The sequence below is a fragment of the Ranitomeya variabilis genome, chromosome 3, assembly GCF_051348905.1.
Source record: "Ranitomeya variabilis isolate aRanVar5 chromosome 3, aRanVar5.hap1, whole genome shotgun sequence".
Lineage (NCBI taxonomy): Eukaryota > Metazoa > Chordata > Amphibia > Anura > Dendrobatidae > Ranitomeya > Ranitomeya variabilis.
The window spans coordinates 33,549,781-33,571,480 of record NC_135234.1 but is presented as its reverse complement, the minus strand read 5'-3'; the positions used below and the strand labels follow the sequence as shown (position 1 = coordinate 33,571,480).

The 21,700-nt window shown below is 44.2% G+C and overlaps 1 protein-coding gene across 1 annotated transcript; it reads right to left on the bottom strand.

Moving 5' to 3' along the window:
• Positions 1-1,423: 1,423 nt before the first annotated feature.
• Positions 1,424-7,042, bottom strand: SMIM11 (small integral membrane protein 11). Its single transcript, XM_077293910.1, has 3 exons — positions 6,818-7,042; positions 4,201-4,387; positions 1,424-1,584 (listed from the first exon to the last, which is right to left on the bottom strand). The coding sequence occupies exons 1-2, from the start codon at positions 6,836-6,838 to the stop codon at positions 4,205-4,207; spliced, it is 204 nt and encodes a 67-aa protein (XP_077150025.1). The 5' UTR covers positions 6,839-7,042; the 3' UTR covers positions 1,424-1,584; positions 4,201-4,204.
• Positions 7,043-21,700: the final 14,658 nt, after the last annotated feature.

The following is a 21,700-nucleotide window of genomic DNA, read 5'->3' as shown; positions in this document are numbered from 1 at the left end:
AGCCTCCTCGAACCTTGTGCCAAAAAACAGCCATGGGTTCTTCTAAGCAGCTGCCTAGCACCCTGAAAATGGTGGAGGCCCACAAAGCAGAAGGCTATGAGAAGATGGCAAAGTGTTTTCAAGTTGCCCTTTCCTCAGTTTGAAAAGTAATTAAGAAATGGCAGTTACCAGGAACAGTGGAGGTCAAGATAAGGTCTGGAAGACCAAATTAAATTTCAGTAAGAGCTGCTCGTAGGATTTCTAGCGACGCAAATCAGAAATCCCGCTTGAATTCAAAAGACCTTCAGAAAGATTTAGCAGACTCTGGAGTTGTGGTACATTATTCTATTCTTCAGTGATACTTGCACAAATTTGGCCTTCATGGAAAAGTCATCAGAAGAAAACCTCTCCTGCATCCTCACCATAAAATTCAGCGTCAAAAGTATGCAAAAGAATATCTAAACAAGCCTGATGCATTTTGGAAACAAGTCCTGTGAACAGATGAGGTTAAAATTAACTCTTTGGCCACAAGGATCAAAGGTGTGGAGAAAAAAGGGCACATATTTTAAGCATGGGGTGGATCAAGCATTCTTTAGGGTTGTGTTGCAGCCAATGGCACAGTGAACACCGGTAGAGGGAAGAATGGATTCAATAAAACTTCAACAAATTTCAAACATAAGACCATCCATTTTAAAAGGAAGAATGGATGAAAATCCCTCAAACAAGAGTTCAAAGACTCTTGTCTGGCTAGAAAAAGCGTTTACAAGCTGTGATACTTTCAAAAGGGGGCGCTACTATGTACTAACCATACAGGGTGCCCAAACTTTTGCATCTGGCTATTTTCTTTCTTGAAAATTTTAAAAAGTAAAACCTGACTATATATATTTTCTTGCCTAAAATACAAAGGAAGTGTGTCACCTTTAACTTCACGGCTTTTAGAAATCATTTCATCTTCATCTTGCTTAACTGTTCACAATAACAGGAATTTTGACCAGGGGTGCATAACGTTTACATGCTACTGTATTGCTAAAATCCCAAATATAAGGCCCATTAATAACTTCAAAAACCCCAATGAGGTCAGTTTCCTTGGTGATCTATGAACTCAAACAACGTGCCCACCTAAATACCAAGTCAACTAATGCATGGCAGAAAATTGGAACGGCAGAAAGTGTACTCAGGGTCATGGAATATATATCTATATATCATCCTCTATGTATACATTCCCATTAAGTATGTGCTTCCGGCTTTATAAGATAGGGAGTAGTGTGGAGAGTAGGGGCTCTGTCCATTGGGAATTTGTACATGCCTCTTCCCCTCCTGCCGAACAGGATACTCTCTTTTATGGCAGTCCCTCCCTTTAAGTAGTGTTTCATTTCCACCATTCAGATGGATCCTTGTCCACAGAAAATCATCATCAAGTCATAAATATCAGGCAGACAAGTGGTTAAAAAACAGTTTTATAAACATTTATTACTATTATTATGTACAAAATGGCATTGAAAAATCTGACATATTAAGTAATAATTTATAAAGCGTCCTCAAATTCTTTATTAGTCCAGAGAGAGAAAAAAGAAGAACTTGCTTCATCCTTTACAGACCCATAACCTGCGAAGGAAAAGAAAGAAATGATTGATTAGGCCCCGATATTTATCGGAGACTTTGTGTACAGTATGGAGAAAGTGTTTTGTGGAGAAGACGTGTGTGGGAATGGAAGGAGACGTTCAAGGAAGGTCGCACAAGTGGCAGCCATGAAGAAGGAGTCCAACGCCGGTCCACGACTGACGACAACATTGAGCCACGTGATCCTGAACTGATCCTGTTGGAAAGTGAGTGACAGTGGATTATGTCCCATGAAGGTATCCCTATGAGGGTGTAGAGTCAGGCCTGCTGAAGAGGAGAAGACAGCGGGGCATACGTGACATGCAGAGCAGTGTAAAATTGTTTTCAATGAGGGAATACAAACGTTTGTTGTCAGAGGGGTGGAAAGTGCTGACTATATAACACAGCTGACACCTGCGGTATATGGTGCGGGCCCAGCACCTGAGCTTGCTCCATATGTCAGGAAGAGATTAAAGAGCATTTCTACTAAAACATGGAGCATCTATATCAGAACATCTCCAGAACATTAGGCCTTGTGTCCCCAGGGTGAATTGGTTAGTACCTATTACTAATGGACAGAGGAAAAATAACTGGAGAACCAGCGACAGAGTCATGGGTGCCCAAAGGTCATTACTGCACATGGAAAGCCAAGGTTATCCTGTCTGGTCCTGTCACATAAAACATCTACTGTAACACATATTTCTATTTAAAAAAAGGTGTTGCTGGCTATGTTGGAAGGAGTGTGAACAGACACAGGTTGCTGTTTAAAGCGCTGTGTAGCCACAGATCAGTCAGAGGCCTAATAAGACTGCTCTGAAAGGTTCTACAATGGGCACATAAGCCTCAGAAATGGACCATGAAGCAATGGAAGAAGGAGGCCTGGTCTGGAATATCACATTTTCTAGTACATCATAAGGACTTCAGGGTGCATGTGCATAAATTACTTGGGGAAGAGATGACCCCACCAATCCACTAGAATGAAGAAGACAAGCCAGAGGAGGCCGAGTAATGATCTGGGCAATGTTCTGATGGGAGATCGTGGGTCCTAGAATAACGTGGATGTGACATGTATCAACTACCTAGTAATTGTATAGACCAAGTATACACCTTCATGGCAGTGTCATTCCCTAATAACAGTGCCTTCTTTCAGCAGGATAATGCTGCTGCCGCACTGCGGAAAAGGCTTGAGGCCAATGAAGTGGTTCAGGTGATGATTTGGCCTCCAAATTCCCCAGATCTCAGTGTGATAGATTATCTGTCGGATGTGCTGCAAAAACAAGTCTGATCAATGGAGGCCGTACCGAGCAACTTAGGCTTCTTTCACACTAGCGTCGGGCTCGGCCCGTCGCAGTGCGTCGGGTCGAGGTCCCCGACGCTAGCGCTGTCTCCGCCGCACAACGGGGGCAGCGGATGCATTTTTCCAGCGCATCCGCTGCCCCATTGTGAGGTGCGGGGAAGTGCGGGGAGGAGGGGGCGGAGTTCCGGCCGCGCATGCGTGGTCGGAAAAAGCGGACCGTCGGGAGCAAAAAACGTTACATGTAGCGTTTTTTGCTCCCGACGGTCCGCCACTGCACGACGCATCCGTCGCACGACGGGTGCGACGTGTGGCAATCCGTCACAATGCGTCGCTTCATGTTAATCAATGGTGAAAAAATGCATCCTGCAAACACTTTTGCAGGATGCGTTTTTTCGGCAAAACGACGCATTGTGACGGAATGCAGTTAACGCTAGTGTGAAAGTAGCCTTAGGCTACTTTTACACTGGCATTTTTTGTCCTCCGTCGCAATGCGTCGTTTTGGTCAAAAAACGCATCCTGCAAAAGTGCTTGCAGGATGCGTTTTTTGTCCATAGACTAACATTAACGACGCATTGCGACGAATTGACACACCTCGCTGCGACGGTTGCGCCGTGTTGTGGCGGACCGTCGGCTGCAAAAAACGTTACATGTAACGTTTTTTGCTGCCGACGGTCCGCTTTTTCCAACCGCGCATGCGCGGCCGGAACTCCGCCCCCACCTCCCCGCACTTCCCCGCACCTCACAATGGGGCAGCGGATGCGCTGGAAAAATGCATCCGCTGCCCCCGTTGTGCGGCGTATACAACGCTAGCGTCGGTAACCTCGGCCCGACGCACTGCGACGGGCCGAGCCCGACGCTAGTGTGAAAGTAGCCTTACAGGAATTACTGGATCTGCTGCCGTCTTGGTGCCAGATCCTGCAGAACACCTTTGGAGATCCTGTGAAGTCCATACCTGGGTGGGTCAGGCTGTTTTTGTCAGGGTGAATGGAAACTACATAATGTTCGATAGGTGATCGGTGGATATTGTAGTGATATCATCAAAATGTGTAGTGCACTGTGGGAGAAGTGGCATCAATCTTATGACAACTTATTAGGGCTTCTCTCATCACATACATTTATGTCTATAAATGGTGAAGGTCCTTCCTCCGTCACTAAAATAAGGGGAGGCAGAACTTTGAGTGCATTGGTCTAACCACGAGTCTCGAGTGAATGTAGGCGGTTGGCACAAATTTATGAAACTGCAATGTGGAAGTCAGGGGTTCTTTACGGACCCAAGACAATTACGACACGGAAGATGCGTAACCGGTCATTATGTAAACACTTACCTCATCAGTCATCCTTCTTATCAGTTTCTTCCTTCTCTGCTGCCTTCCTCAGTTTCTCTTCTCGCTCACGCTTTAGTTTGGCTTCAATTTTTTTACTTTGGTAAATCTTCACTCCAGCGAAAGCCAAACACAACAGCAAAGTCTTCGCTGCTAAAATGTACATGAGCAGCGGGAAGTTGTCCAGCGCCTGGAACCAGAAAATGATAGACACTGAGAATTGGTGACAGCCTACACTTACATCCCCTTGTTCAGCTAATTGAGGGTCCTGAATAGTTGATCTACGGTTGGCAGATTAAATGTCACGCTGTGACTGTTCATGATTAAGAAAAGGGGTCCTGAACTGTCCCTGCTCCCAAAGGTACCTCTAAAGGTGAGGAGGTTTGGGCCACTAGCCTTACTGTTTTCATGGTATTTCCTAAGCTGTCCACCTCCGGAGGAGGCCTGGGACAAAAATGCTAGTTTATCAACACGTAAGACAAACAGGGATAACAAAAAGCAACAAACATACAAACACTCAAGTATAAGATGTATATAGGGAAGAGTAGCATTGTAGTAACTAAATGTGACTAGGACAATAAGGAAAGCATTCAGCCCAAAACAGCACACAATAATGTCCAGTAGCAACAACGAACACCAATTCCGCAGTGTCTCCAAGGAGCTAGGAAGCAAAGCTTTCACTGGCAAGCAAGAGAAGGTCTGGCCAGCTTTTATAGGGAGAGGTAATGACCAGATCAGAAGCAGCTGAAATGCAGCTGCATGTTTTTGACCAGCATAGAAAGGGTAGTTAACCGATTCAGCACCAAAGGAAACCAAATCCATTTAATATGGGACACAAACACACAGGCTAAATGGAAGATCTGCGATTCACAATACGTAATGATCTTCTAACCCCAGATCTCCAAGGAGGATGTGACACACTTGTGATGTTAAACCTTCAACACCTGTAGTGGTTGTCATAACCCACATGTCCATGTGGATGAAATCAGGCAAAAATAAATAAATTGGTCAAATTAGATTTTTCAGGGGGTTGTGGGGTTTAGTTTTTTTTGTAGCTTACGCCTGACATTTATTTTGAGATTACGGACCACGATGTCTACATGTCGAGTCTGGGTCAAGAAACCTGCAGCTGGTCAGGACATTGCGGTCCGTAGTTGGACTGTTAAAAATGTGAAGCCGGCGGTTAGTTATTTAATTTTTTTTTTTAGCACATTTTTTTGGTATATACTAGGCATGAACGGATCAATTTGTGGGACTCTCGTCCAGCGTCCTGGTCATTGGTACCTCGTAGCTGTATGGAAAGCCTGCAAATCTTTTAACTTCCGGTGTCCCCGGAAGTTAATTTGATTTGTCGGAGATGGCGTGACGTTATTTGTGCAACGCGAAGCACTGACAACATCGCACCAGTCCCGGCTAATCAATAGTTGCGCCGGAAGGAAAGAGATTCATGGACCTCCTGTCTAGCGGCAAGGTACCACTGACCTGGACCCTGGACCTGAGTTCCACAAATCGATCCACTCATCTCTAGTACATGTGACATTTTGAGGGCTTTTATTGCATTTTTTAGGGAGATATGCCGACTGATAAACAATGGCACTAAATAAATATGACATGCTCTGAAAAAAAGGTAAAATGTCTGTCTGGAAACTTTATAAATATGGGAATTGTGCTTGCGCAATTTACAAATCCAAATCGACACCAAAGTATCAGCAGCTGAGTGATGCGTCGTCCATATGGGGTCACATCAACAGAACCATATGACAGTCCCGATGATGATGCACGAGCTTGGGACAACATGGTTGGCGACTGTAACATGTCACACATCGTGGCCATTGTTTACTATGCAAGGTGACAAGTGAGGGGCGCAGATCGTGACAGGATTATATATGACTGTCACTCTGTCCCTTTTTGCTCTTTTAATGTTCCTTTTTTTGTGTTGAGGGGACAAAAACATGACATCAGTTAATTGCTTTACTCCAGTGAGAGCCTGTCTGGTTCCTAGTGACAGATTTTACCCAAAATGTCATATAATACCACCATTTTTTCACTCTGAACGCTAGAGGTCGCCCGTACCGGCTGACAACTTGTCTCCAGCTCTGGAGTCACTTTCCCGAGTCTATCGTAATGGAATGGGTCTTCAGAAAAATGGCCGACATACAGCATTCCTTACTACAGACATTTCTCCCATCGTTTCTACTATTCAGGTTTAGTTTTTATGTCTGAGGATGACTGCAGGAGAGTCACGGAGTGAGGATTGTGGTGGTCATGAAGCAGAATAGTAGAATATGGCTGGATTGTGCACTGCAGACACCTTCCTTGTATTGTCTTCTGCTAGTCTTACACAGAGAGAAGCTGCTGCAGAAGACTAGGCCTTGCATGCAGGTAAGGGGCTGAATTGCGTCTGTAGTGCTGCATAATGCAAGGTACAGATGTAGCAGAGCTGAGTTTGTCACTTTGGGAATGCACTGTTTATACATTGTGATAAGTGCAGCTGAGCTTTTCCAGCAGTCCTATGTAAGACTGCAGAAAAGGAGTCATGCCAAATGACAAACTCGGCTCCGTTACATCTCCATAGCCAAAAAATAAGATATGTATGCATTATTAATGATTGATCAATTACCTTCCAATTGAACTCCGGCATGGTGCTACGTCAGTGCAGGATCAGAGCGGTGTCTGTACTGGTTTCTGGCAGGAGGACGGCTGTGTATATACTGGGACAGTGCTGGTTACTGGGAGGAGCTGGTTTCATTCTGGAAGTTTCAGGCCATTCGGTGGATTGACAGGCACAGCAGATGCAGTCGCCCTATAGGGGGGCCGCCGTACGGTTATAGGGACTCCACGACAGCTGGAACCACGGATAAAAATAAAGGGGCGAAAATATTTGTACAATCGTGTACCCCAGAAAAGTATGACCCTGCCGTGTGCTTGTGTGGGGGCATCGCTGCACGTCGCCATGGATACAGCACAACTTATAGCAGTATTATTCCTAGGTTACCCTCTATATATGGCACAAATCATGATAAAGACCCTAATCTCTGGTGGCTGCGGACATGACACAAGATCAGATCTGATGTCAGGTGAATCCCACCTGAATTTATTGTGCCCAAAATCGATACTCAAATTGTCAGATTTCTAATGTAAATTTAATATGTCACATATTTCCCAGTTCACGCACCAGAAAAGCAAATCTGCATAAAGGGGCAATTTTTAGGAGCACATATATTTTGGGCTAAAAATCATTCTTGCAATTGGGTTTCATTAAAAATATTGCACCGTTTGACGTTTAGGCTATGTTCACACGTCGCATTTATTTCTGCAGGCAAAAAAAAACAAAACAGCAAAACAGCTCACTGACCGATTCTCAGTAAACTCAATCTGTAGCCAGTGATAGAGGAGCAATACAAACCCAATTGTAAAAATTATTTTTAGCCACAAATAGATGTACACAAGTAATAAGATAATATATATATATATATATATATATATATATATATATATATATATATATATATATATATATATATATATATATATAGTCTACTAAACAACTTTTAAAATGTGCAGAAATAAGAGCAAAAGTTCCAAATATACAAAAAAAAATGATTGTTGCTGTTCACTGACAGTCGGCAGAGATATTAAAAATGGCGACTCATTGAAAAGTTAAACAATTTAGAAGTTCAGACTTTCATTTTTATATTATAAATATTTTTTTTTACCTTTTAGCCCCTACTCCTGGCACAGCCATGACCACAGAGCACGAGATCCAGTTTTGGCTTCTGTTGCTCGGCTACGTCGTATCCAGACGGAAGAAGCGGAAAAGAGAGACGGTGCGGAACTACTGGGTGCACCCGCTGACCAGCCAGCGATTTTCCAAGGGACAGTTTCACCTCCGGTATGGAGATTTGCGAAAATCCCCCAAAAGGTTTTTTGATTATTTTAAAATGTCCATAGGAACATTCGATGAACTGCTGAAGCATCTGCGGCCCGCACTCATCAGGAGCGACACGAAGATGCGGCTGGCGATATCCCCGGAGGAGCGGCTCTGTGTGACTATTAAGTATGTTCTATCCTAACACATTTTCTTCCGGCGTGTTAAAACCATTGCTCTTACTTCCAGAAACAGCGCCACCCCTGCCTACAGGTTGTGTGTGGTATTGCAGCTCAGCTCCTACTATTATTGGGAGAAAGCAACCATGTTCTTTAGGTCGTTGATTACCATTAGTCCCAAATTCAGAAATATCCCAGAATATGGCGCTTCTGTCTCGATTCCGATTTTCATCTAGGAAGACCATCTCAAATAGGAACAGAAAATAATAAGTTAAAGGGGTTTTCCAGCTTCACAAAACCCCTGTACTTGTGGCTGCAACATTTCAAAAAATAAAAAAAATAAACTAGACCTTACTCACCCTCCCGGGTCCAACGCTGAGTTTCCGTTGTCTGTTATTTTCTGCAGCGCTGACGTCATATCAACAGCTCTGCAGCCAATCACTGAGCTCATCAAGTTGCCAGCAGCAGCCGCTAAGAGCCGCTGAGATCAGTGACTGGCTGCAGACAATAACTGGCACCAGGTGTATTGGCAGAGATTCAGTGCTGGACCATGGGAGGGTGAAAAAAGCCCTTTTTTATTTTTTATATATATAACGAACTCTAGCCAGGGGTTTTCTTAAAATCAGGAAACATCTTTAAAGGGTTAGTCCCATCTCAGAAATTTATGGCATATTTTTGGCATGGAAGCCAATAGGTGGGATCGGCACCTACCTCAATATACTTTTCATTTTTCAATATTTGTCATTTCCTCTATATACAGTCCAGTAGTATTGCACTATTAAGTACGGTACTAAATATATAAACGAAAAAACTACACAAATTATTTATCTTTTCATTCTGACCTGAAGAATCATATTTTTCAGGTAATCTTTTGCCGCACAATGAACAAAAATGAAACCCAAAGTACATTTTATTTTGCCGCACTTGTACTGAAAAATAAGGGAAAAAATCCATTATTTGGTAAAATGAATAATGTCAATCAAAACTACAGCTTGTCCCGCACAAAACAAGCCTATGGGGATGGAAAAATAAAAAATAAAAAGTTATGACTCTTGGAAGAAGGGGAAGAAAAAACAAAAGTGCAAAAAAGAAACCTAGGATGCGGCGCCGTAGGGTTAGGAACCTGTTTACCATCTTCTCGTCTCCCTGGCTTTTTAGGTACCTGGCTACGGGCAATAGTTTCACTTCTCTTCACCTGCTGTTCCTCATCGGTAAAGCCACCATCAGGTTGATTGTCCGGGAGACCTGCAGAGCCATCTGCGGCACCCTCCTAAACGTGCTCATGCCGGAGCCCACCGGCGAAACCTGGCAGAAGATAGCTGAGGACTTCCACACCAACACCAGCTTCCCGAATTGTGTGGGTGCCCTAGATGCCAAAGACATTCGGATGAAGATGCCCCCCAACAGCGGAGGCAAGCAGTGGGACGCGAACAAACACTGCATCGTCCTCTTGGCCCTGGTGGACAGCAGCTACAGGTTCATCGCCATAGATGTTGGCGCTTACGGCACCACGGGGAGCTGCAGTATTTTTAAGAAGTCTCACCTGGGGCGCAAGATGAAAGAAGGCCAGTTAGATTTGCCGGAATGTCGGCCTTTGCCCGGCACGAGTCGCCCTCCCATGCCTTTCGTTTTTGTAGCTGATGAAGCATTTGGCCTCACAGAGAATATCTTAAGACCCTACCCCACCAGGAACATAACCCCCATCCGGAAGGTGTTTAATTACCGGCTGATCCGGGCACGGCGGACAATAGACAGCGCTTTCGGCATCTTGGCCAACAAGTGGCGCGTCTTCTACTCCCCCATTCAGCTGGAAGCGAACTTCGTTCAGGACATTATCAAGGCCGCCTGCGTCCTCCATAACCTGGTGCTCCTCAGGGACGGCTTTGTCTTTGAGGACATCCTCAGTAATCCTCTCCATGACGTGGCGTGGACCACGGTTCGGGGCCCCGTGAGCGGCATGTTGGTCAGAAACTCTTTCGCCAGCTACTTTGTGTCGCCGCAAGGAGAAATCCCTTTTCAGAATGAAAAGATTTGAGGCCAAAGAAGCGAAAAGTTGGACTTCTGTTCATAAGAGCATAGTAGGGGGCGAGATGGCGGGGCATGGACGGAGAGACACCAACAAGCCACCCTGCCTGACCGGGGACTGCAGATAAACCCACTAAAGATGTGCACTTTTCATTATTATTTTTTATGTTACATATACACGTACTTTGGGCTAAATAATGTACTAAAAAATTTGGCACCGTTTGGCTGCAGAATGAGTTAACTGAGAATCCATTTAGTGGTTGAACCTCTTTAGGGTGTATGGACTTAAAGGTTTGTTTCACCTCAGCATCTTATCCTGACCGGAGGGAAGAGACCAGGCTCGGTGGCAATAAGGCCTGCCATTATGGCTCCTAGACGGTAGGTCCGACGCCCGCTACTCCCACCAATCAGCTGTCTGCAGTGTAAAGAGTCGGAAGTCAGCTCTATACACCGCGTAGTGGCCGCTCTCGGGTACTGCAGCTCAGCTCCTATTGAAATTACCGTAATTTAATGTAAACTGCAGCACCTGAGAACGGCCACTACACAGTGTACGGCGCTAGTGCCTGATATTCGTGACCTATCTTAAAGGGGTTGTTCACTACTTTGATGGGATATCCTTAAAGGGGTTGTCCGCTACTCACGGCCATGTGAGCACTGAAGCCAGGTCTTTTGGAGCTCTGAGGAAAGTGTGAGAACTATTGTCCATTAGTGGCCACTGATTGACTCTATGTGGCTCTACTAATGTCGGGAGACCCAGTACTGACGTCGCAGGAACGGCGCCAATTCGGGAGGGGAGAATTTTTTCACTTTATTGTACACTGGGGAATAAAGTATATAAGAAGGGATTGTCCAATTAGTGGAAAAACCTTTAAGCATATTCCATCAATATAGGATAGTCCCCTTTAAGATAGGTCATTAATATCAGGCATTAGCGCCATACTCTGTGCAGTGGCCGTTCTCAGGTACTGCAGTTTAGAGCACATTCACTTTAGCTGCAGTACCTGAGAACGGCCACTACACCATACACGGCGCTGTCTTCCAGCTTTATTCATTGCAAACATCTGATCAGTGGGGGGTGCTGGGTGTCGGACCCCCACCATCAGGTATTAAAGACCCATCCTAAGGACAGGCATCAATATCTAGGTACTGGAAGATTACTTTAGTATATAAGAAGGGTTTCTCCAAGTAGCGGACAACCCCTTTTTTGCATATTACATCAGAAAAAAACCTGAGCTCCAACCCCAATTAGGAAAATTGTAAAATGGAGGACTTATTTGATTAAAAAAACAACCTGTGTTTAAATCCCTTTAAAGGGCTTTTTAATGTTCCTGTTGGACGATGATGCGAGGTACATTCGTGTAATGCAAGTAACAGTGAAAATATAACATGTTGTACCACCTATTACCCCTAGAGGGGGCTGTGTTACAAATAATATTTTGGACCTGTACTAGGTCTTGACTTAGTTTTTGCCTTTAATTTAACCCAGAAAAGTTTTGAAGAAACCAGTGATCCAGGAGATACTGTCATGGATTTACAGCAACGCAGAGGAGCCAGAAGACCGTAGCGTCTGATTTCATGTACTCCTGCAAGCACCTCTTAATATTAAACGGTGCAGGTGTCTGTTAGCAGTGCAGGGGAGTCTCTGAAGCTTACCTGCTGGAATGATCTCAGCTGTTCAGTGTTGGCCACTCCTATCTCCTATATATACTCGCCTCAGGAAATCTGGATTGCCAGTGTTAGTCTTGCACTACCTGGTGGGGAGTGGAGGAGTCGGCTGTTGGTTGAGGCGTCTGTTGATCTGTGACTGTTGCTTGGTGTTTTTCAGCTGTGTGCAACCCCCCCCCAACCCCCCCATCCTCTCCTATTTCATTTACACTCCCTTTTCTCCCCTTTGTACCTCGCTGTTGTCTGTGAGTGCATATTTGTATGTCTGGCATTTTCATTTATCCCTGTACATCCTCCCTTGTTAGTCTAGTTTGTGCATACACATACACTATTAATCCCCACTTTCCTGGGTGGGGTAGGGGGTCAGATATAGGGCTGATTCAGGAGTTCAGCAAGGTACGTGGCCCCGGGGTCTTCACCATCAGAAGTAATCTGGGGAGCAAGGAATGGCTAGGGTGCCTCTAGCGTTAGGGATAGGGAAGGAGCCCCTGGCCTGGGTATTCTGACAGCAGAATTGTGACAGATACTTAATAAGCTGTTACAGTGGACCAACCCCTTTAACTACTCATTAGGGAATTCTGACTTCCCAAAAAATTGTAGTAAAATTAAAAGTAAAAATCTATGAATACATCTAAAGATAATTTTTTTTAAAGTGTACAATCAACCATTATATTATAGTATTATGTGGCGGTTCACTGGTCAGGGGTCGCCTTCTGTGTCATTCATATGTCCGAACGGCAGAAATCTGTATTCAGTGAGCTCCCCCTAGTGGCAGAGACACATGAAGTGCGTTTTAAAGGGAAACACCAGGAGTAGGTTGTGGCCCCCAATCCTGTGCGTAGGTGATGCAATGTTGGGAATCATCACACAAGGCTTATTCCTGCTATTAGGGTCGGGGGCCACAGAGAGCGCGACCATTAACAATAAGTCATCAATTTCCACAACCGCTGGCATGACCGCAGCTTTATCAGCCCATCCTGCCCATTTAGTCATCCGCGGTGCAGGTGGCACCCTGTGACTGGTAGAGGCCGCAAGGTTATTGCCCCTTATAATCCGGCCCTATATAGTGGTGCTAGTAATCTAGGGCTGGTAGCATGATGGAGGTTCTGATTTTTGTGATGGGATCCCTCCAGACATTTTGCAATCGCTGAATAACCCCAGATTATTTTCCATGACGGTTTTGGATGCTCTGAAGACCACCGCACAGACAGCGGGAATAAGCTGTAAAGTTTCCCACAGACTGCGCTTATCCAGCACATAATGCTGTGCAAAAATCATTACTTTACAGCATTTATTACAAGTGAGACAATGGGATTATTATATAAACCACAGGCACAAAGCATTTATTGTGGCTGCCGAAAAATCCAGAAACCCCCTCTACGCGAAGAAAATCCAAACAATTGCATGTCTCATAGGTAATGGTCTGGTACAATATGGGTGTACACAAGGCCTCCGTCCTATAGGTGGCACTAAAGAGTCTGCAAAAAACTTATTTGCTTAGTTTTTTCCCATGGAGCATTGCCCGAAAGACTCGTCAGTGATTTTTCTCATACTAACAAGAAAACGAAACGACTTTTGTAAGTGTTTTGGATCAGATTTTCAACTTCAGGAGTTTTTTTTGTGTGTGTTAGATGTTTTCTGTACCTTCTCCGATCAAACATGAAAATTGGACATCACACAAAGTCATCCGAGTCCAGTCCGATTTTTTTTCCACAGACTTGCATTTGATCCGAGACTCCGTGCAAAATCGTACGTGTCTCATGTACAGTTCCACATATTATATTAACCCCTTTCCGACATCTTTCCCGGCTGATGATGGCTGTGTTATGCAGCCATCATCTGTCTCTAACAATCATGGGTGGATCAGAGCTCCGCCCGCAGCTGTTAACCTGTTAAATACCGCCGTCAGTCTATGTCAGCGATGTTTAACACGTGCCAGCAGGGCGGTGCGTCATTCCACCGACCCATCGTCGCGCCTCGTGACGCGATCGCGGGTCACAGTGGATTCCCATGACAGCAGGGAATCTGCTGAAGACTCCTCTTCTTGTTATGACCATTCCCAGATGGCGTCCATAGGAGATCGTGACTTTCACTGTGCATGCAGTGCTGATGCCCTACTACGTGTAGCACAGGCGATCAGATGATCGCAGGTTCAAGTCCCCCTAAGGGGACTATTAAATACAGTGAAAAAAAATGTTTAAAAAAAAAAATACAAACAAATCACCCCCCCTTTTACATCATTAAAAATAAAGCAATTAAAAGAAAATAAAAAATACACATATTTTGTATCACTGTGTTAGTGAAAGTCTGATCTATCGAAAATTAAAATGCCAAAATTACTTTATTTTCGCCAACGCAACTTCGCAATAAAATTAAATGAGAGGCGATCAAAATATCATATCTAGCCCCAAATTGTGTCATTAAAAACATCAGCTCAGGGCGGAAAAAATATGCCCGTCACCCTGCCTTAGATCCTGCAATTCAAAGTGTTACGGGTCTCCGGGGGGGGGGGGTTAAGGCGTCAAAAGTGAGATTTTGTTTAAAAAAATTCCGAAAAAATTTTCAGCACTAAAATATAAAATCAAAAACTATAAATGTTTGGTATCTGTGTACTCGTACCAACATGGAGAGTCATTTTGCCAGCTTATTTTTACCATAAAGTGAACATGGTACATAAAAAAGAAGTATCAATTGCAGAATTGAACTTTTCCAATTTTAATGCACTTGGATTTTTTTTTTTTTTCAGAAAAATACAGCACATTTGATGGGCGGTCGTGGCCGCACCCCATCCCTCCTCGGATCCTCGGCAGCTCTGTCCATTAAACTGGCGTGAAAACGCCAAAATTCACAACATTTTTGCTTAACTCCTCATTAAGCAAAAAAAAAAAAAGTGACTTTTCAAAGCTTTTACGCTAGTTTTCTACCGTAAAAGCTTTGATGAATCTGCCACATAATCACCGGCCGACTCTCCCAAGTCTGTGCCAAAACATTAAAATATACAGTATCTGGCTACAATCGTGCCGCCACTGTCTGATTCATGTTGTCTGTGGTTCGGGCACCATAAATCTGATACCAGTTTATTATATAGTCATGTGAATGTGTAGGTTCAGACGAAAGATGGAGAACAATATGAGAGTGCCAGTGCTAATATTGGCTAATGTGCCTTATACCCCAGGTTTGGACTCCTGACGTCTAGGTGACTAAAGTCTTCTCTTTCGAGGTTTGTGTGAGTTATAGTAATCCATCCTGGTGCTGATCCTCTTCATTCTATAATTTTGCTTATTTCCAGATATTATTGGAGGGGTTTTTTCAGAATTTTTTTATCTCATAATTTGTTCAGAACAAAAAGTCTTCATTTAGGTCATTTGTGCTTCAAGTCAACGTTTTGACTTCGTTCTTTTGCTTCCCGGTTGTCCTTAAAAGTCGTCACCAATTCCAAACTTCAATACTTTTTCTAGTTTGCCTCTTTATTGTACAACTCTCACATAAAGAGGCAAAAAAATAACATATAAATACGATAAGAGACTGATCGCAATCTCTGACACATCATTGTGAAGGTTTATCTCCAGGTCTTTCATCGACTGGTTATCTCCTGGCCCACCAAGGGAGATGGTTCTGAAGCTCGTATTACATCTACACAGAACATTTAGCTGTCAATGTAGACACAGAACATGTAATACATAGGATCGAAGACTATTATTTTAATTCAGCCCATAAAAAATAGACTTAAATGGCTCCAAAGTTACCAAATGTGGTCGTCTGCTGGACCATTATTGAGTCTGGTCAACCTTTGGTGAGATAGTCCAACTTTGCCATCAAGAGTGCGGCAGATTGTATTTTTGGTGCCGTCTTCCATACAATATTTTACCAATTAGACAAAATCTCATATATTAGTTTGTTCTGTTATGTTTTTATAGTGAACCAAGAGCTTTTAAAACTAAGTAAATGTATAAACGAGAATGATCACTCTCGCCTCGTTAGGAGGACGTTAGCTGTGTATCTGGAGGTCGGCCTGCTAGGATGGGTGTAAGGTTAGTGTGATTTTTGTTCTTACTCGTGAATTCTTGGCTCGGGAAACCAGAAGAAATTAGTTACTAATATGTCTGATAAAAGACGAGTGCAGAGAAGGAAAGATTCGGCCAGGGTCAATATTGATGTCTCGGTGATTTGTGGTATCTTTGTTTTTCAAGCTAAATGTTGTTGTTTTTGCTTTGTTGGTATTTTTTTTAGGATGGTTCATAGTAGTGGCGGAGTCGTGTCATTTATTCCTAAACCTGGACAACTTCTTTAATATAGTTGTACACATATAAACAATTAATGCAACTGAATTAATGCAAAGTGACATGACAGGAATTAAAAAAATTCTATCATCTACAGAAAATGCCGCTAACTTCTGAACAGGCCGCTATAGCCGGCAGACTGTAAGGCCGTTATTTGGCCATGCATCAGGACCACGCAGTTATGATCTCAGGGTGCTGAAGGGGGTTAAAGAGGGGAAACCCCCACACGCTGTTAACCATTTAGATGCTGTAGTTACTGTTTACATCAGCATCTAAGGCAGGGGTCTCAAACACGCAGCCCGCGAGCAGCATGCGGCCTGAGGATGCTTCATGCAGCCCTTAGACACTGCCCGGTTCAGGAGAGCCGCCAACAGCAGCGTTTTATTTCAGCTGAATGTGGGTCCTTAGATGCACGTTCAATTTAAATGATGTACTTGCTGTGGAGGTGGATGGGCATCATGCATGGCAGAAAAGGGATGTGGATGGGTGCCATGCATACCAGGATAGAGATGAGGGGGCCATGTATACCTGGATTGGGGACATATCTATTTTCCTCCTCTAAAACCTAGGGACATAACTACAATATGAGGATTTGGATGGGGACATGACTACAATATGGAGGAGACCTGGACAATGACTTAATATGCGGACCTGGGGATGGGGACATGACTACAATATGAGGACCTGGACATGGGGACATGACTACAATATGAGGACCTGGACATGGGGACATGACTACAATATGAGAGCCTGGATGGGGACATAACTACAATATGGGGACCTGGATATGGGGACATGACTACAATTTGAGAACCTGGATGGGGATATATCTACAATATGGGGACACAGCTACAATATAAGTACACATTTGTTATTAGCACATCCATAATGACACAAGCTCTAAAAAAAAGCACTGCAAAAATGTTCAAAAGTTGTATAGAAAAAAAAATGGTAGCACTAAAAATGTCACTTTGTCTTTCAAAGAATGCAGCCCCCAAATTGAAATTTTTTCTATTTGCGGCCCATATACCCAGCCGAGTTTGAGACCCCTAATCTAAGGGGTTAGATGACCATGGCAGGGCATCGGGTGATGCTGTTCTCATTTCTCAGGTCAGTAAAAAGACGTATTGGAGGTCACTAAGGTGTTAATTACCATGATTGCATCCAGTGGTGTAGCTTTTGGGCATACAGAGGTAGGAGTCGCACCCAGACCCCAATACCTGGAAAGTCCTGAAGGCCTCACTGCTTTATAGGAAGATTTGCATTGGGACCCTGAAGCTATTTGGATTAGTGAATAGTAAACCTTCCGCAAACTATTAACCCTTTGATGTTGCCAGGCACGTACGCCCTACCCCTCCTTAATGGTTGGCACGGAATGTCGCCGTTGTGCGTGGGACTTTTCTTTTCAGTATAGGATGGGGTAAGTCCTAATAGTCAGCTGCCCTGGATCTGTTTACATGATGGGGCGTGAGACATTTTTAGATGTTGATTAAATCATTGAGCTTTTTTGTAAAATTCCACTGTTCTGTCGGCCGTGTGACTTCAGAAGCTGCCAATGAGTCAGGGAATAGAAAAATATAAAATAACCTTCTCTTCACTTTGGTTCTTAATTTTAGGTTGGGGGGATGGGGGTGAAAGCTGCTGCCTGCCATTTATACCGCTCGGTATAAGGTAATGGAGCTCTACAGGTACATCGGCCTGAGCGACATGACGCGGGGCTTCTAGTGTTACCTAGCAACAGTCATAGAACACTCACTCCTACCGAGCCGCATTGCCATTCCAGTCACTTCCTAAATGGCTCCTCTCACTCTCACTTCTTAGACATTTAACCGAGGCAATTGTGGATGATTTGCAGCTAAATTAGCAGTTTTATTGCAGATTGTTTCCGCCCAGGATTGCTTTTTTGACATTTAACAATTGCAGATAGCGCACTGTCAAAGTGGTACTTATGGAGGGTACAACCGGCCTGGTCACTATGTTCTGCCACCTGGAAGTGAAGTTAAAGGGGAACTCTGATCTCTATGGTGGAGGAATTAATCCAGGGGGGTTTCTAATTAAAAACCAAAATTCCCATCTTCTTCTTAAAGGGGTTAGAACTCTTAGGCCTCATTCAGATGTACGTGGTTTTTCTCACCTACCTGAAAAAAAGGGCTGATTTTCTCCTATGCTACAAATGAAAATTCTATGCTAAAAAAGAAGGTTGTAAAGTTTCTTCTCCTTGTTAAGACTCACCAAATGAGGTGGATCATCTGAACCTCAGGTCCAGTTGGGCACACAGACCGCTGGTGTTGGGAAAGCACGAGGGCAGCCAGAACCGTAAAGGCTCACCAGGAATCTCAGGATGGGCACGACGAAAAATATGGAAAGCAGCAGGGATCGATGCAAGCACAAACAGCACAGAAGGTGGAGCCCACCAAACATAGGACTAGGAGTCTCAATCCCAAGACACGTGTGTACGTCAATGGACCTTAAATAGGTCTATGGAGATGATGTCATAGATCCACACTGGGCAACCTGAAAAGTCCGACGTGGAGCACAACAGCGGGCAGCGGACCGAGGAGAAGGCTGTGGAGATCGGGATACCTGGGACAAGTGTGTAATACTGCTCATTACAATGTTAATGAACAGCACACAGATTGCACTTGGATGACTTCTGTGTGTTGTCCGTGATTTTCCCAGACCAGTTTGAGTTGTATGGGTTATTTTGATCCATCACTCCTTTTTTTTGGTGGGTAAACGGTCCAAAAAAGACTTGTAAACAGCCACATGGAGTATAACAAGTCCGACTAAGCATTTGTTGTGCAGCAAGGATGGATGACCTGAGGTGGACAGGATGGAGGAACTGAGGCTGTTATGGCTGGATAGCAACTGGTGTAGTTAAGCAGTTGACTACACAAGATCCAGAGATTCAGCAAAGAAAGACCGATGAAACAGGATGACGGCACAGTAGAAAACACAGGGGGCAAGAGGCAGCCGAGTAAGCACAGGTAAAGAAGGGTGGAGGCTTGCTAATCATGGAGGATGCTACAGTCACCAGCAGTACCATCATCTGTAAGATGGTGAGGATTTCACTCATCCAAGCATGTTTTTTTTTTTTAACTAACAGCAGGACATACCAAGAAACTCTGCCTCAGTTTTGCCCAAGGCCCTCAAATACAATAGATTAAAGTCAGGCCAATGTAGAGACAAACATTGGAAGAATTGTTCAACCATCTAATAGGTATGGTGGCCTCCTAACTTTCCCCTGACAGATAATATTGGGGTGAGGGAAGGATCCAATCCAAGCAGTCCTGTGCATGGGGATCATTCGGCCGACAGCTATCAAGTGTCTGTGTTGCTGTCACTGATGGACTGGCAGGACCAGCAATCAGTATGACTTTGGAGAAGCGGTGTGACCAAAGATAACGTCATGAAACTAAGTCACCTGTAGTGATACATTGACAGCCCACCTTCCTCAAACCCAAATATGAGTGTCGAGGACTGTGGTAATGACAAGAGGAAAGTATTTAGTCTGAACTCAGCACCCAGGAGACTGAATAGCTCTTGTCGGTTTGCAAAGTTTTTCTTTTTCACTCCAGAGTATTTTAGACATTCGAGGAGAGCTGGTCAGTACGCTCCATAGCAGAGGTCCACTCTACCACCGACTATCACCATAACTAAGGTCTATTGTAAGACACAAAGCTGGGGGAAGTATCGGTCCGGTGCTACTAGTTGGGCACTACTTCTCTACAAGAATAATTAAATATAAATATGGCCCAATGCTGCCCTGTGACAACTATATACCTCCCAACGTGAGTCCATTTCTAACAATGCTGCATCATGGCGTCCTAAACAAATGTATATATTTTGTGCTATTTCTTCTAACCAGAGCAATCAACCCCTTAAGTCTGTTTAGGTCCCTTGTGTTTTCCATGCAAATTTTTCTCCTATGTCAGACGGGGACGTTCGGATTCTCCCACTCACATAGCTATGGCTATTTAACATGTTTATGTGAAGACATACTGGCGGGCTTCCAACCGCGAGCATTGTTGTTGGAGGGTGTGCGGCGTTGCTCTTGAGCCAAATGTCCTTTGAGTGGGATTGACTGAATGTATTCAGGAAAACAGGAGAAAGAGAAAAATATTGTGTAGCTCGCAAAAGGGGTAGACTTCTCAAAGCAAAACTGTTGAAAAATGCCTTTAGCCATCAATAGTCAAGCTAGCCATATTATGGCATACATTTTTATGAGGGCAGTGTACTTACACATTAGACTAACATCGGCTGAACCAGCTGATATCGGTGGCTTCAGCTGACAGTCTACCGGATGTGGGGAGCGAGGATGTGCACAGCTAGACTGATTGTGACCGAATGTATGCAAGTCGCATACTTGTGGTCATGCTGCTTGCGGTGGCACCGGAGAATCCTGACAGCACACACTCTGCGCGGTATGAAGATTCACAAGTCTGCAGTCATACAGACTTCAGACTTGGACCACAAGCCTGGACAACCCCTTCAAACGAGGCGGATTAATGACAGGTTGATCTGCAATAACATTGTCTTGTTTGACTTTTGGTTCCATTCTGATTAGACTTCTATCTACATCAGGCCTCGCAACGTATGGTCCATAGGTTACGTACGGCCCACCAATGGATTTTTGTTGGCCCATGGAGCCGTTTCCCTTCTCTCTCTATTTCTTTGAATTTGTGTATTTTAGACGCAAATATATTATCAATACATGAGAACCGGGACAGGCAAAGGAGCGTTCATCAGCTGTCTGCATTGACATGCAGTGGGGCGATGTGGTCATCACTCTGTTGATCTCATCAATTTGTTGCCATTAAGGCTGTGATGGAAAGGGTAAGGACGGTGGGAAAGGTACGCGCTCTTTGGACCCGAAGATTGTACATACAGGCATTGGTTGCAGATGGGGAGTGTGTTAGTGTGTAGATGGGGAAAATGTGTGAGAGGGGGCACAGTATGGAGGGGGAGCAGCATGGAGAGCATTTGGAGAGGTGGTAGCATGGGGGGGGGCAGTATGAAGAGTGGAAGTGTCAGGGGACAATATGGAGAAGTTCAGTTTTGGTGGGACAGTATATAGACGGAAGAGTGTGGCGGGACAATATGGACAGGTGGAAGTGTTGGGGATTAGTATGGAAAAGTGGCAGCAAGAGGGTCAGGAAGTACAGTGAGGGGCAATTAATTATTTAGTGACACAGAATGGGAGATATTTTTATTCATGGGGCATTATAATGATACTGGTATTTTTAAGGGCACTGTATCGGGATGTGCTGCAGAAGACCTGAGAAGACGAAAGTCTGCAGAGACAAGCTGTGGATGTCCAAAGGCATCATGGCATCTGTACTAAAAAGGATGAGAACAACTCCAGTCAGAGAAGACTACACCTGTAAGGAACCTGATGTAAATGTTTATTTGTGATACTATATCTAATCAGTATTGTGGTTCCTGTATGGTCCGCAGTCTAATGATGGCTGGTAACAACAACTCCC